The sequence below is a fragment of the Brachycentrus maculatus genome, unplaced genomic scaffold, assembly GCF_059751285.1.
Source record: "Brachycentrus maculatus isolate JH-2025_06_01 unplaced genomic scaffold, ASM5975128v1 h1tg000342l, whole genome shotgun sequence".
NCBI lineage: Eukaryota > Metazoa > Arthropoda > Insecta > Trichoptera > Brachycentridae > Brachycentrus > Brachycentrus maculatus.
This window is the reverse complement of record NW_028281091.1, coordinates 71406-86406: the sequence shown is the minus strand read 5'-3', so window position 1 is coordinate 86406 and position 15001 is coordinate 71406. Positions and strand designations below refer to the sequence as shown.

The 15001-nt window shown below is 41.7% G+C and overlaps 1 protein-coding gene across 7 annotated transcripts in view; it reads left to right on the top strand.

Moving 5' to 3' along the window:
* kst (spectrin beta chain, non-erythrocytic 5 kst) overlaps positions 1–15001 on the top strand; it is a 158791-nt gene that overhangs the window by 109204 nt on the left and 34586 nt on the right. For all 7 annotated transcript variants that reach the window (XM_088269217.1, XM_088269216.1, XM_088269215.1 and 4 more), the window contains exons 48-59: positions 251–381; positions 735–920; positions 1657–1798; positions 5396–5503; positions 6881–7045; positions 8914–9019; positions 9592–9767; positions 10446–10573; positions 11031–11143; positions 11437–11637; positions 13206–13380; positions 13936–14148. In XM_088269217.1, coding sequence (XP_088125343.1) covers positions 251–381; positions 735–920; positions 1657–1798; positions 5396–5503; positions 6881–7045; positions 8914–9019; positions 9592–9767; positions 10446–10573; positions 11031–11143; positions 11437–11637; positions 13206–13380; positions 13936–14148 — 1844 coding nt within the window. The remainder of the gene's footprint in view (positions 1–250; positions 382–734; positions 921–1656; positions 1799–5395; positions 5504–6880; positions 7046–8913; positions 9020–9591; positions 9768–10445; positions 10574–11030; positions 11144–11436; positions 11638–13205; positions 13381–13935; positions 14149–15001) is intronic.

The following is a 15001-nucleotide window of genomic DNA, read 5'->3' as shown; positions in this document are numbered from 1 at the left end:
TCTACTGCCCACCCTAGTAAGTAGTACCATCTTATACGCAATTGAACTGGTACTGAAATTTCTTCTTATATGTATGCCGCCTTTTTTACAAAACTTTTTTGCAAAAATGGTCCTTTTTATTAGGCGCGTACAAAAAAGCAATGTTTATCTCCAATTCGGTACTGAAATTGCTTCTTAAGGTGGGGACTCTACTGCCGATTGATCATGGATAACTCCACAATCGGTTTTGATTGAACTTTTGTCTTTTCAGGGTCCTACGTCAGGTCCGGCTGTTGCCCAGCGCCGCGACGCCTTCCTGAACAAGTGGCGCGCGCTCAGCGGGGCCCTCCAGGAGTACAGAGACAGCCTGGCCGCGGCTCTGGAGATCCACCAGTACAACAGGTACGCCCCCTTTTACAACCTGTCGTGAATCAAAAGCAGGCTAGCTAATTTACAAAGTTTCTCGAAAACTGGGCAAGTTCAAAGAACAAGAGGACAACAATGCCCGACAACAATGTGTTATCCTAACACATTGTTGTCGGGCGGTTTTGTTCATCGACCCCACCTCTGATTATACTCGGGCAGTCTGCCGCCCGGACCTCAGTATACTAATCACAAGTAGCCGCAACACCCAATTCCCATCTGTACAATGTTTGCAGGCGTCTCTCGCGCTCTACTAACAGTATGGAAAAGGAAGCGGAGTGATGGTTATTGAGTTGTTATTTGTTTTGATGACTGATGGTGCTTGTTCGCAGGGATGTGCAGGAGACGATGGAGCGTGCGGCGGAGAAAGCGGCGCTGCTGACGGGCGGCGAGAAGGCCAAGGACCTGCGCGGCGTGGAGCGGCTGCAGCGGCGCCGTGACGCGCTGCACCGCGACGCCAGCGCGCTGCACGCCAAGATGGACACGCACGCCAAGGAGGCCGCCCGCCTCGCCACCAAGTGAGTAGCTCCGATTCGACTCTGCAACCGGCCACATTCCAGGTCCGAAATAGAAACTCATAGTTTCCATTCGAATCCATCCATTAAAATCTTATGTCAGTAAGAATTTAATCAATCACAAAATGTTTTTCACAATCAAAGTTAAAATTACAATTAAGATAACACTGGCTCTATACAATGCATTGCCGTATGCACCATTGGGTGAAGTTTGCAAGACACTCGGGAAGTTTCCGATAGCTCGGTAGATCGTGAGACCTCGGGAAGTTACCGAGACCTCGGTAGATCTCGAGACCTCGGGGAGTTTCTGAGACCTCGGGAGACCTCGGTACCTCGGGAAGTTTCCAAGACCTCGGGATAGATTTTGAGACAGTATATCTCGAGACCTCGGGGAGTTTCCGAGACCTCAGGATAGATTTTGAGACCTCGGTAGATCTCGAGACCCAGAGAAGTTTCCAAGACCGATGGAGTTTATCCAAATTTGTCTTATAAAAAGCACTAAAATAAGCCATTGGTGTACAAATTTGGTCAAGTGGAGCGGATGAATCATAAATTTGGCTAAATAAGATTTAAAATGCCAGTGGGCTTTGATGTAGAAACAACGAAAGTTCGAAAAAACAAGTACCCCAAATTCTTGAAGGTGGACAGGTCCGAAATGGGAACTAATATATGAAAATGGCCGCAAAACTGGCAAAGCATATCTGAAGACAGAGCTGAACTGGTGGTATTTGCTTGTCAGGTATCCCGGCAAGGCGGAAGCCATCAAGGCCAAGCTGGAGGAGCTGCAGCAGGCGTGGGTCCACCTCCAGGAGCTCCTGGAGCAGAGGAGGCAGCAGCTGGACGATGCCCATACGGTGCACAAACTGGATGCTGATCTCAAGGTCTGTTTTTACATTCTCCCTCTTTTTACATCTGAAATAATATAAAAAAGCATTTAATTAAGAAAGGTGTGTTGTGATGGTTTGGGCATGTGAATCGAATGAGTGATGAAGGGATAGTGAAATCTACTGGGAGAATGTAGTTGGACAGACGACAGAGGAAGACCTAGGAAAACGTGGCATGGGACTGTTTCAAATACCCCGGTTTGGTCAGGTAGGAAGTGGGAATAATCAGCAGGTATGTATTATGAGATGCAAGCATGTGGAGGATGCAAAGATTGTTTGCAAAGAGTGGTGTGGCGTTCTATTCTTTCTGCCTACCCTTGCGGAGAGGCAACGTAATGTTTATAATTGATTAGTTATGTAGTTAGTCCGCCTCCTTAGTGTAATGGTCAACACGCTTAGCTACCGTTCTGGAGGTCCCGGGTTAGATTCCCAGGGAGGGGGGTTATCAAATGAATATCAGTGATTCTTTCACCCTGACATTTATTTAATATTACCCTGGACTGGTCCCTGAAGCGTAGAGCTGATCACTTTTCCTTCACGTGTTATTGATCAAGATAACACTGCTTTTGTATGATGCAGTGCCCTATGCACCATCGGGTGCGTTTAAGGGTTTGGAGAAGAAGAATAATGTTTAAGGAGATGCATTAATGTGGAACAGGCGAAGATTGTTTGCAAAGACGGAGTGGTGTGGCTTTCTATTCTCTCTGCCTACCCTGCGGAGAAGCAGCGTGATGGTTATAGTTTGTTAGTTATGTATCGTCCGCAGGGTGAAAAAGTAACATTCCCGATATTGCACAAAAAATTCTTTGAATGCAAATCTGTTCTGTTCACTGTATTCTACTACTACTACTACTACTACCATCACGCCGTTTCCCCGCAGGGGTAGGCAGAGATGACGGAACGCCACACTCTTCTGTCCTGACATACACTCCTCGCCTCCTTCACATCCATACATCTAGTGATACATGCCCTCCGATTATGCAGACTTTTGACACTGCCAGATTTTAGGTTCTGATTGATCTATGGAAAATATTGATTGATCTATATATCTGGAGTCCTGGTTCCAACTCTAATGTATGGAAGTGAAACATGGAGTTGGCAAAAGAAGGATGAAAGTAGACTGAATGCAGTCAAAATGCCATCTCTCAGAAGAATGTGCGACAAAACGATGTATGATAGATGTGCGAATAGTGAAATAAGGAAGGAATGCAAAGCTGAGATAAGCATTATCCATAAAATTAAGAAAGGTGTGTTGAGATGGTTTGGACATGTAGAACGAATGAGTGAGGAAAGAACGGTAAAACAAATTTATGAGGCGAATGTTAGCGGGAAAAGAAGCAGAGGAAGACAGAGAAAAACATGGCACGATCAGGTATGCCAAATACTTGAAAGTGGTCAGGTTAGGAGTCGTAAAAATCGGCGGGTATGTATGAGGAGATGCATGAACGTGGAAGGGGCGAAGAATGTTTGCAAGGACAGAGTGGTGTGGCGCTCTTTTCTCTCTGCCTACCCCTGCGGGGAAGCGGCGTGATGGTTAGTTAGTTAGTTAGTTTTTATATATCTGTATTCTATGGAAATTTTCATTAAAGTTGCGACAAAACGTGACCAATCCTGTGTTAAACCAATATGAAGTCATTAAATCGCACCAAAACGTAACAATTCTACAAGCTAGAATTCCTAATTACTTAACCAGATCCACGCGGCTTGCATAACCGTATGTGTTTTAACAAAACATGCCCCATACGCGGCTGACATAAGCGTTTGTGTTTTTGCATTGCTCCAAGTTTTGAACCTCAGTTCAACTTAGAGGGATTTTTTCATGGTGTGGAACTTTGGATAAAATAATACGTCAATCCTTGGCCTTATGACATCTGTTGAAATATCTGACTAATAATTTGTAACATCACAAGGATGAATAAAAGAACAGATCCCTGATTTTTCTTGCGGTCGGTAATTAGTCCGCGCCATAATCATGCCCTATATCTGTCTCACTCTCGACGCTACGCATCGCCAGTGGGTAAGAGTGACACACGATGCGTGCTTTGATTTATTTATGTTACGATCTAATTTGTTTATATTACGATATATTTCAAGAATAATGTGACACACGTGTATTATAGAGTACCAAAAAGGCACAATGAATCCCATTGAACGTTTTTGTTTAGGAAAATAAATCGTTTCTTAACTAAATACATGATAAAAGTAATCATTTAAAAAACGGCAAAATACCGCCGCGCACGGGCGTCTCTTAGTAACAAAGTTAACGCGGTTAAAAGGTTAAAATCATTTATAATGAAAATGTAAGGACATAATGGATAGGACACTGCAGACTGAGGAAACACATGACAAAAATCCCACTCCACGACTCCCCAGTATGCAGATTTTGTATGGAGGAAAACGAAACGCCAATCCACATTCTCTACAATTGTGATGCACTCGCTCGCAAACCAAGTCACATCCTTGGAGGACCTCTTCTGGACCCGAGAAGGTGAAGCTACCACCAAGACAGGTCGTGAGTTACATGACTCATGTAGGTCTTGGCAGTGAGCTGTAATACAGAGGGAGGTCGCCGTAGACCTAATATGGTCGCAGTGACATAAGGGATGCAAGATCCCTAGACCCCAAAAAAAAAAAAAACCTTTTGGTGAGGACATCCCCATACATTTTTTAATTTTTTTTTTCTATTTCAAATCATTTATAATGGTAATATATGGTTTGGTGAGGACCCTACACATATGAAGATGTTTACAACATTTTGATTGTGTCCAAATACTTGTTCACAAAATCTGGATTATCTCCAATTACAGGAGTTATTTTCATATTATTTTTGACATCTCATCAAGGATGAAGAAGAATATGGAAGTCTGGGCATTTACGGGGCTGACGACCGTCATAGGCTGGTTTAAGTGATCACTTTACACACGTGTAACATTAACCAATTCTACCCATTATTGACAACCACACTACTCAAATTCTTGGAAGTTCTGTATATATGAACCAATTTAGAAACCTTGTTCTTGAATCAATAGAACTTAAAATTGTAAATTAACTTGTAAATGCCCAGACTTCCATATTCTTCTTCATCTTTGTTGAGATGTCAAAAATAATATGAAAATAACTCCTGTAATTGGAGACAATCCAGATTTTGTGAACAAGTATTTGGACACACTCAAAATGTTGTAAATAAATTGTCTGGTTAAATTATAAGCTTAAATAATAAAAATGAAAATGGTATTTTCTGGCGTTTCTCATGTGTGTGATTATAATCCAGGATTCGGATCTCACATACTAATATAAGAGTTTCTGCTTAATAAAAAGCTTCTTTACATCTCACCAATAGATGTCTCTAGTGAAGTTCTATTGATTCAAGAACAAGGTTTCTAAATTGGTTCATATATACAGAACTTCCAAGAATTTGAGTAGTGTGGTTGTCAATAATGGGTAGAATTGGTGAATGTTACACGTGTGTAAAGCGATCACTTAAACCAGCCTATGACGGTCGTCAGCCCCGTAAATGCCCAGACTTCCATATTCTTCTTCATCTTTGATGAGATGTCAAAAATAATATGAAGATGTTGTTCTATTATGTTCCAGGAGTTGGAAGTGTGGGTCGGGGAGACTGTCAAGAAGTTGGAGAGCAGCGAGCCGCCGACGAGCGTGCCTGACGCAGAGGCCCTCCTGGAGCTTCACCAGGAACGCAAGGTAAGTCCTCTCCTTTCCTCTCTCTTTCAAATGGTTGTGGCGCACAGTAGTCGGAGCGAAATAAAGAAAAATTCGCAAGCAAATGTGAATAACACACTGTGACACGGACCGTTGGACCATTGTATCTAATAAATAAATTGAACATCACGCGTTTTACATTATTTTGTGCCAAAAAATTTCAAAGTATTCATAATAATAATAATTTTGGGTAGTTTGTCCGCCTCCGTAGTGTAATGGTCAGCACGCTCGGCTACCGTACTGGAGGTCCCGTGTTCGATTCCCAGGGAGGGGTCAAATAAATATAAGTGATTTTTCACTGTTATACTTATTTAATATTACCCTGGACTGGTACCTGATTTTTTTCAACCCTCCTCCTCACCCAATGGTGCATAGGGCACTGCATCATATTAACGCAGTGTTACCTCGATCGTTTCCTTCATGAAGGTAAGGTGATCAACTCCTGCGCTTAGGTACCTGAAGCGGAGGGCTAATCACCTTTCCTGCATGTATAAATGATCAAGGTAATACTGTTTTTAAATGACGCAGTGCCCTATGCACCATTGGGTACGGATAAGGGATCGAACAAGAAGAAATATATTTTTTTAATTACAAAAAAAAGGTTCAGCCAGCTCTCATAACATTACTAAAGTTATGAAATAAAAGTTCATATCGCTCACTCCTTTCAAGAACGTCATAAATCAAAAGTTGTCAATTTTCAGTTGTGCATGTTTTCGGAATGCCCAGAAAATGTACTATATCCCAGCAAAAGAGACATATTTTTATCTTAATATTTACCCGCTACAGGGCAGAAAGTGTTCTTTTTGCATTTTGAAGAAAAAGTATTGTTTAATTACTTTTTTTAAATATACTAAATATTTTTCAAAGGGAGAAAAAACCCTCATGTTTTATCTAAAAAAACTGTTGCACAGTAAAAAGTTCAACAAGCGGCTTGATATTTATTTTCAATATATTGTATTATATTTTTAAACTTTTAAATCGTTCTCCTGAAAAATCAAGTTATTTGATTTATGACGTTCTTGAAAGGAGTAAGCGATATATGGGCGATATCAAATCCCACATATAATTTTTTTTATCTCGAAATGGCAAGTCTAAGGTATGTCTAGTGTGAGTCTAATGGCAGGCGCCGTGGCACAATTGGGTAGACGCTCGACTGTGAACCTAGCGTCGCGGGTTAGATTCCCGCCAAATGCAAAATGAACTCAAGAAAGATTTATTTTCAATTGGTCCGGGTGTTTGTGATGTATTTTTCACATTTACCTTCCCTATCCTTACTATCCTACCTGCAGACAAGCCTCTTAGATTAGGGGCTTTGTGGGTTATTTCTTTAAATAAACAAAATAAATGTCTTGTCGCCAGGCGGAGATCGATAACCGGCAGAAGAGCATCAGCTCTCTGGCGTCGGAGGCCCTCAAGCTGCCGCTGCCCGAGGGCGAGGACAAGGAGAAGCGCCCCAAGAGGCTGGCGGAGCTGTCCGCCGAGCTCACGGGGGCCTGGGACCAGAGGAGGGGGCACCTCACGCAGGTAAACTCGGAGCCTCATTGCATATTCCCCAAGCATGTGTCAACTTGTAGAGATTCGTAGCATATTTGCCAAGGATGGCCTATTTGTAGAGATTCATTGGATATTCTTGGAGTAAAGCTAACTTGAAGAGATTCATGGCGTATTCACCATTGTATTTACTTGCAGAGGTTACTAATTAAAGCCAACTTGGAGATTCATGGCATATTTGCTGAGGAAGGACTATTTGTAAAGATTCATAGCATATTCTTCAAGTAAAGCTAACTTACAGAGATCACCAACCAAAGCCAACTTGCACAGATTCATGGTATATTTTTTAAGTAAAGCTAGATTGCAGAGATTCATCGTATTTTTTTAAATAAGGCTAAATTACAGATATATATATATATATATATATATATATATATATATATATATATATATATATATATATATATATATGTATGTATGTATGTATGTATGTATGTATGTATGTATGTATGTATGTATGTATGTATGTATGTATGTATGTATGTATGTATGTATGTATGTATGTATGTATGTATGTATGTATGTATGTATGTATGTATGTATGTATGTATGTATGTATGTATGTATGTATGTATGTATGTATGTATGTATGTATGTATGTATGTATGTATGTATGTATGTATGTATGTATGTATGTATGTATGTATGTATGTATGTATGTATGTATGTATGTATGTATGTATGTATGTATGTATGTATGTATGTATGTATGTATGTATGTATGTATGTATGTATGTATGTATGTATGTATGTATGTATGTATGTATGTATGTATGTATGTATGTATGTATGTATGTATGTATGTATGTATGTATGTATGTATGTGTATGTGTATGTGTATGTGTATGTGTATGTGTATGTGTATGTGTATGTGTATGTGTATGTGTATGTGTATGTGTATGTGTATGTGTATGTGTATGTGTATGTGTATGTGTATGTGTATGTGTATGTGTATGTGTATGTGTATGTGTATGTGTATGTGTATGTGTATGTGTATGTGTATGTGTATGTGTATGTGTATGTGTATGTGTATGTGTATGTGTATGTGTATGTGTATGTGTATATATATATATATATATATATATATATATATATATATATATATATATATATATATATATATATATATATATATATATATATATATATATATATATATATATATATATATATATATATATATATATATATATATATATATATATATATATATATATATATATATATATATATATATATATATATATATATATATATATATATATATATATATATATATATATATATATATATATATATATATATATATATATATATATATATATATATATATATATATATATATATATATATATATATATATATAGCATATTTTTCAAGAGAAGCACAATTTCAGAGATTCTTAGCATATTCAAGTAAAGCTAACTTGCAGAGATTCATAGCATTTTCATCAATGTAAACAACTTGTGAATCAACATTCTCCAAGCATGTAATAAAATTCTAGAGATTCAGCGTATATTCTTTGAGTAAAGCTATCTTTCAAATTCACCAATAAAATCCAACTTGCAGAGATTCATAGCATATTAACCAAGCATTAACAAGTTATTAGTATTATCTATTTAAATTTATAATGTTATTTACTTTTAAAAAAACTGAATAAATTATTTTTAATAATCAATGAGTGGGCTTGATGCCAGGAATCTGAGTCTTTAGTCTGCGACTCAAACCACGGGATTACAATTCCATTTTTTTCTAAACTTTTTGTACGGGATGACGTTGTACAGTGACGTTCTTATAGCAAAGAAGCGATATCTACTAAACAACACATAATCTTTTCACAGGCACATCAATTGCAACTCTTCAAAGAGCAGGCCAGACAGACAGAGGATTGGCTGGCGGCAAAGGAAGCCTTCTTGAACAACGATGACCTCGGAGACTCTTTACCAGGTGATGATTTCAGTTATAGCAAATAAAGAGCTTTCAGCACAAGCTAAATTGGCAGTACATAACGGAGTCAACCCTAATGTATGAAAGTGAAGCATGGGGAAGGATGAGAGTAGACTGGATGCAGTCGGGATGCCATCTCTCAGTGCGGCAAGACCATGTATGGTAGATGTTCCAATGGTGATATAAGGAAAGGGTGCAAGGCTGAGGAGCACCAAGGCTGAGGAGCACTATCCAGCAAACTAAGGAAGACGGCTTGGGATGGTTTGGGAAGGATGAGAGTAGACTGGATGCAGTCGGGATGCCATCTCTCAGTGCGGCAAGACCATGTATGGTAGATGTTCCAATGGCGATATAACGAAAGGGTGCAAGGCTGAGATGAGCACTATCCAGCAAACTAAGGAAGGCAGCTTGGGATGGTTTGGGCGTGTGGATCGAATGAGTGAAGAAAAGACAGTAAAACCAATGTATAAGGCGAATGTGGTTGGTTATAACGATATAACAGATAATAATAACAGAGGTCTCTAGCTTCCCCTACAACAGCCATCCTGACAGCAACATTTGTGTTTTTTCAGCCGTGGAAGCTCTGATCAGGAAGCACGCGGAATTCGACAAGCTCGTACGCGCGCAGGAGAGCAAGGCCGCAGAGCTACGCAAGTTCGCAGAGGAGCTTCTCGGTTGCGGCCACTTTGACCGCGCGTACATCGAGCGGAGACTCGCCGCCGTCGCTACGCGCTTGGAGAAGCTCAAGGTTGGTGGATATTCAAATCTATTCGTACTCAAATTAAGACATCATTGTGTTTCTAGAACTGCCCCAGTTTTCGGGAATGTTAGGAATTAAGGGAATACAAATTTAGGAAACCATCTCCAAATTTCTGTATAGACCTTCCCCATTTTTTGGGAATGATGGAAATGATAAAATCATAAATTTGGAATATATTACCGAGTTTCCAAAAGTGGCCCAATTTTTGGGAATCCTGATAATTAGAAAACCATCTCCGTGTTTATAGAACTGCTCCAGTTTTCAGGAATGATGGGAATTAAATAAACATGAATTTGGAGACCATCTCCAAATTTCTGTATAGAACTGCCCCAGTTTTTGGGAATTAAATAAACACAAATTAGGAAACCATCTCCTAATTTCTAGAACTGCCCCAGTTTTCGGGGATGGTGGGAATTTAAAAAATACAAATTTGGAAACCATCTACGAGTTTGTAGAACTACCCCAGTTTTTGGGAATGATGGAAGATAAATTAGGAAACCGTTTCTCATATTCTAGAACTGTCCCAATTTTCGGGAATGATAAGAATCAAATAAACAAATTAGTAAACCATTTCCGAATTTCTGTATAGAACTGCCCCAGTTTTCGTGAATGATAGGATTTAGCAGGCAGTTACCTGGATGTGTTTTGATGTTATTTATTTTACAGGAGATGTCCGAATCCAGAGCTAAGATGCTCCAGCAGTCCAGACAGCTGCAGCAGTTCCTGCGGGATCTCTACCACGAGCACGAGTGGCTGGCTCTCAAGGCACAGCTCGCAAACGACCAGAGCTACAAGTGAGTGAAACGTTCTGCTGACTCCTACCTGATTCAATCGCATGAAGGCAAGATCAGTCTTGAGCTTCAGGTACCAGTCCAGGGTGTATACCTATAAGGGACTATGCCATATTGGGTTATCTGGACCTTTCTGACGTACTGCTTTCTATTTCGGAGGGCTTCTAGCCTCATCCGCACATGATGGTGCATACAACACTGCATGACATTGATGTAGTGTCTTCTTGATCGCTGATTACATGAAGGCTTGGTGATCTGCTCTACGTTCAAGTTGGGAGACCAAACTACTATCATGTCTCTTTCCAAATAGATCCTAACTTGGTGACCCTGACGTTCCATAGTCATCACGCCAAATATAAATAGAACTAATTGAATGATTACAGCTGTGGAGCTGTCATTTTTCAAGTGTGGTGCCTGTCAACGCTAGACGTATCGAGTAAAAACAAACCTATTTTTCTAGGGATCTGTCGAACCTGCAGAGCAAGATACAGCGACACGCCGCCTTTGAATCTGAACTCAACGCCAATCACAACCGAATCGTAGCCGTCGTGAGAAATGGGGAAGAACTTATCGGTAAGTTGTCATGTTGCATACTGCAGCTGTCTAGTAGCTGAGTAGACAAATGTCAGATATGATTGACGTACAGCGCCATTTGAAAAAATTATAACATCTTCCTATTGGGTGATTAATTTTGTGCCACCCTGTATATATGATATGATTGATATATAAATACTTCATGTGCGAGTACGTGGGAGTATCTATGGTTGATTTCGGTAAGCTTATTATCAAGCAGAGAACAGAGGAGAATCGGAAACCCATTGGTTGGGCCCACCTAAAATGTTGCCAATATTGATTTGTGTTTCCAGAGAAGCAGCATTACGCAGCGGCGGAGATCGCGAGTCACGTGGACGGGCTGGAGAGCGACTGGAGCGCTCTGCAGCGCGGCGCGGCCGAGCGCCACGAGCGCCTCGCGGCCGCCTACCAGGCGCGCGTGTTCCTGCGCGGGCTGGACGACTTCGTGGCGTGGGCCGAGGACGTGGAGGCGCAGCTGCAGAGCACCGACCACGGTAAGGGGAGAGAGACAAGCCACTGCAGACTGAGGAAACACATGACAAAAATTGGACTTCATGACTCCCCAGTCTGCAGATTTTGTATGGAGGATAACGAAACGCCAATCCACATTCTCTACAATTGTGAAGCACTCGCTCACAAACCAAGTCACATCCTTGGAGGACCACTACTGGACTCCGAGAAGGTGAAGCTCCTACCACCAAGACTGGTCATGAGTTACATGACTCACGTAGGTCTTGGCAGTGAGCTGTAATACAGAGGGAGGTCACAATAGACCTAATATGGTCGCAGTGACATAAGGGTTGCAAGATCTCTTGACCTCAAAAAAAAAGGGAGAGAGGGAGCAATACCTTCTAACTGACCAGACCTGAGGGGGCTTGGAGGATGGCCATCGTGTTATCCTTACACAGAAGTTCTTGTACGTTTCTGTACACCTCCCAGGAGTCAACCGACTAGAACTATGAAGACTTCAAGGGTTGGCCTTCGAGAGACGCCTCTTCATCATGTCATTTTTATCATATATCTTGCACAGAATTTCATGTATCTTTCTGTACACTTCTTGGGAGAGAACACCTTCCATTCCTCCACATAACGCATCATCCTTCAGCCATTCCTACACTGGAGTAGCCCGCATCTCCACACCAAGAGTGCGCCTTCTTTGAACACCTTCAGGAAACTATCTATCCTCGGAACCCCAACTGTCCATCACATCATCCTTATCTTAGATATCTTGCAGAGAACTCCATGTTTTCCATTCCTCCACATGGCACATCATCCTTCAGTCATTCCCGCACTGGGATTCCACTAGCGTAACGTAACAATCGCAACCTCATATAAATCACTGAAACATTTTAAATCTTTCCATTGTAAAGTGTACACGCTTTAAGGAAAATACAACAGACACTATAAACCTCCTTCTGTTCGCCAGTTGCGGGAGACTGTAATCACAATTCTGCATATTATATTGTGGTTTCTAGTTGAATACCACTTTAATTTATCAGAAGGGAAGCAAGATGAAAGCGGATTACTTTTAACACAAATTTATTCAGTTCTATAAAATTACAATCAAGAAAATACTTAAGAATAATCGCGTGATTCTAATATGAGAGCAGTTGAAATACGTGTCGATCGGAGGACGGGCGGCGACGAAGTGTGACGGGCTAGTTTCCGCTCGTTGCGGGCTCCGGTGTAGGGTGTTCGTTATTTCACTCGATTTGAGTTGCCATAGTAGATGTGTGGGTTGCCACAATATTGCAATATTTAAGGTGTTTAGAATGATACGGTTAGCAACGCAAATGTGCTCCAAAGAACAAGAGCAGGGAGACAGTTGCCGACTGATATCAAGGTCCAGAAGGTGTCCTATCCGGGGCATGTGCCGAGAGGAGACAAGTACGAGATATTGCACCTTATAGAAGGTCCACAAGGTGTGGGCAGAAGGCAGATCTCCTGGCTCCGGAAAATACCGGATTGAGCGGGGATCAGGACTGTCTAGAGCTGCCTGAAACAAGGACAATTACTCCCAAGCGATAGAAGATGTATTTATGCTATTTTATTTCTTTTGCAGGGAAAGATCTCGCCTCCGTGGCAACATTGCTCGCGCGTCACTCCCGGCTGGAGCAGGAAGTCGCCCAGAGGGGAGAAGAGACGGCGCAATTACGCGAAACAGCACAACATCTCACGGAAGCCAAGCACTTTATGGCCGACGAAATCCAACAACGGGTCGATGACGCACTGGCAAGGTACTGTCTTTGTATTCTGAAGCAGACACACACACAGTACTAAACATTGCTCATGGCGGACAGCGTGCTTCTTGACGGCTGCTGTCGCTTGACATTTTCAGTAATTACTACATATTGCATTGTTGTTTCATTAAAAATTTAATGAATCTCGTTAAGCCTTTCCCGCAAACAATGTGTTAAAGTCATTGTCGACGACCCTCAGAGAGCGATAACAGTAAAAAGACTCGCAACATTTTGAGTGTGTCCAAATGCTTGTTCACAAATCTGATAATTATGACCGTTATAAGCCCTGTATCAATATTACCCTTCTGGTACCTGAAGCGGAGGGCTGATCACCTTTCCTTCATGTGTAAACGATCAAGATAACACTGCGTTTATATGACGCAGTGCCCTATGCACCATTGGGTGCGGATAAGGGTTTATAATAATATAAGAAATATATAAGCCTTGTGAATGCCCAGCCTTCCACATTCTTCTTCATCTATGTTGAGATGTCAAAAATATAAGAGGGTTCCACCGTACTTTGATTTTGACAGTTTGATCTTCCGCCTGCAGGTACCGCCAGTTGCAGGAGCCGATGCAGATCCGGCGGGACAACCTGGAGGAGGCGCAGCAGCTGCAGCGCTGGGCGCGCGACGCGGGCGAGGAGCTGCGCTGGCTGCGGGAGCGCGCGCCGCTGGCATGCGCGCCCGTGCTGGCCGCCTCGCTCACACAGGCGCAGAGCCAGCAAAAGAAGCACACCGCGCTCGAGGCGGAGCTGCTCTCCAGGTACGAGAGGCATGCCATATGCTGGTCAATGTCGCCCCGACGATGTGAGGGATATTCCGAAGCCTTGTCAATGTCACCCCGACGGTGTGAGCCCTCTCAGGGTGCGAGGGACATTCCGATGCCTAGTCAATGTCACACATAAGACGCATAGCGCACTGTATCAAAACTCCTATCGAGGTATTAGCATTATTCCAAAGCATTGTCTATGGCATAGCGCAATCTGTTAGAGCTCCTGTTGAAGAATGAGCATTCCAAAGCCTTGTCAATTTTACCGAAATAGTGCATAGCGCTCTGCATCAAAACTCCTTTTGGGGTATAAACATTATTCTAAGGCCTTGTCAATGTCACACAAAGGGCGTATAGTGCACACCACCAATATTCTTCTCAAGATATGAGAGACATTCCAAAACCTTGTTAAAGTCACTCTAATGGTGCATACTGTACTGCCTTAGAACTGTCAGAACTCCTCTCGAGGCATGAGAGACATTCCAAAGTCTTGCCAATGTCACTTCAATGGTGCACTTCTGACGAGGTATGTACATGAAGCTGTAACATTCCTCGTCAGTCAGTTAGTTTGATTGGTAGCTGGTAGCAATAAGCCGTGAGAGTTGTATGGAAGCAGTAACATTTCTCATCAGTTAGGTTGAAGCTTTTAACATCCCTCGTCAGCTAGTTAGTTAGTTTGATTAGTAGCAATGACTCATGAGAGACTCATTCATCATGACGTATGGAATCGAAAGTAGAGCAGACACCGCTGCCACAAAAAACACGCTTAGAGTGCCAGAAATGAAGACTCTGAGAAGCATAACAGGCAAGAGTCTTCGAGATAGACTGAGAAATGCCAAGATCAGGG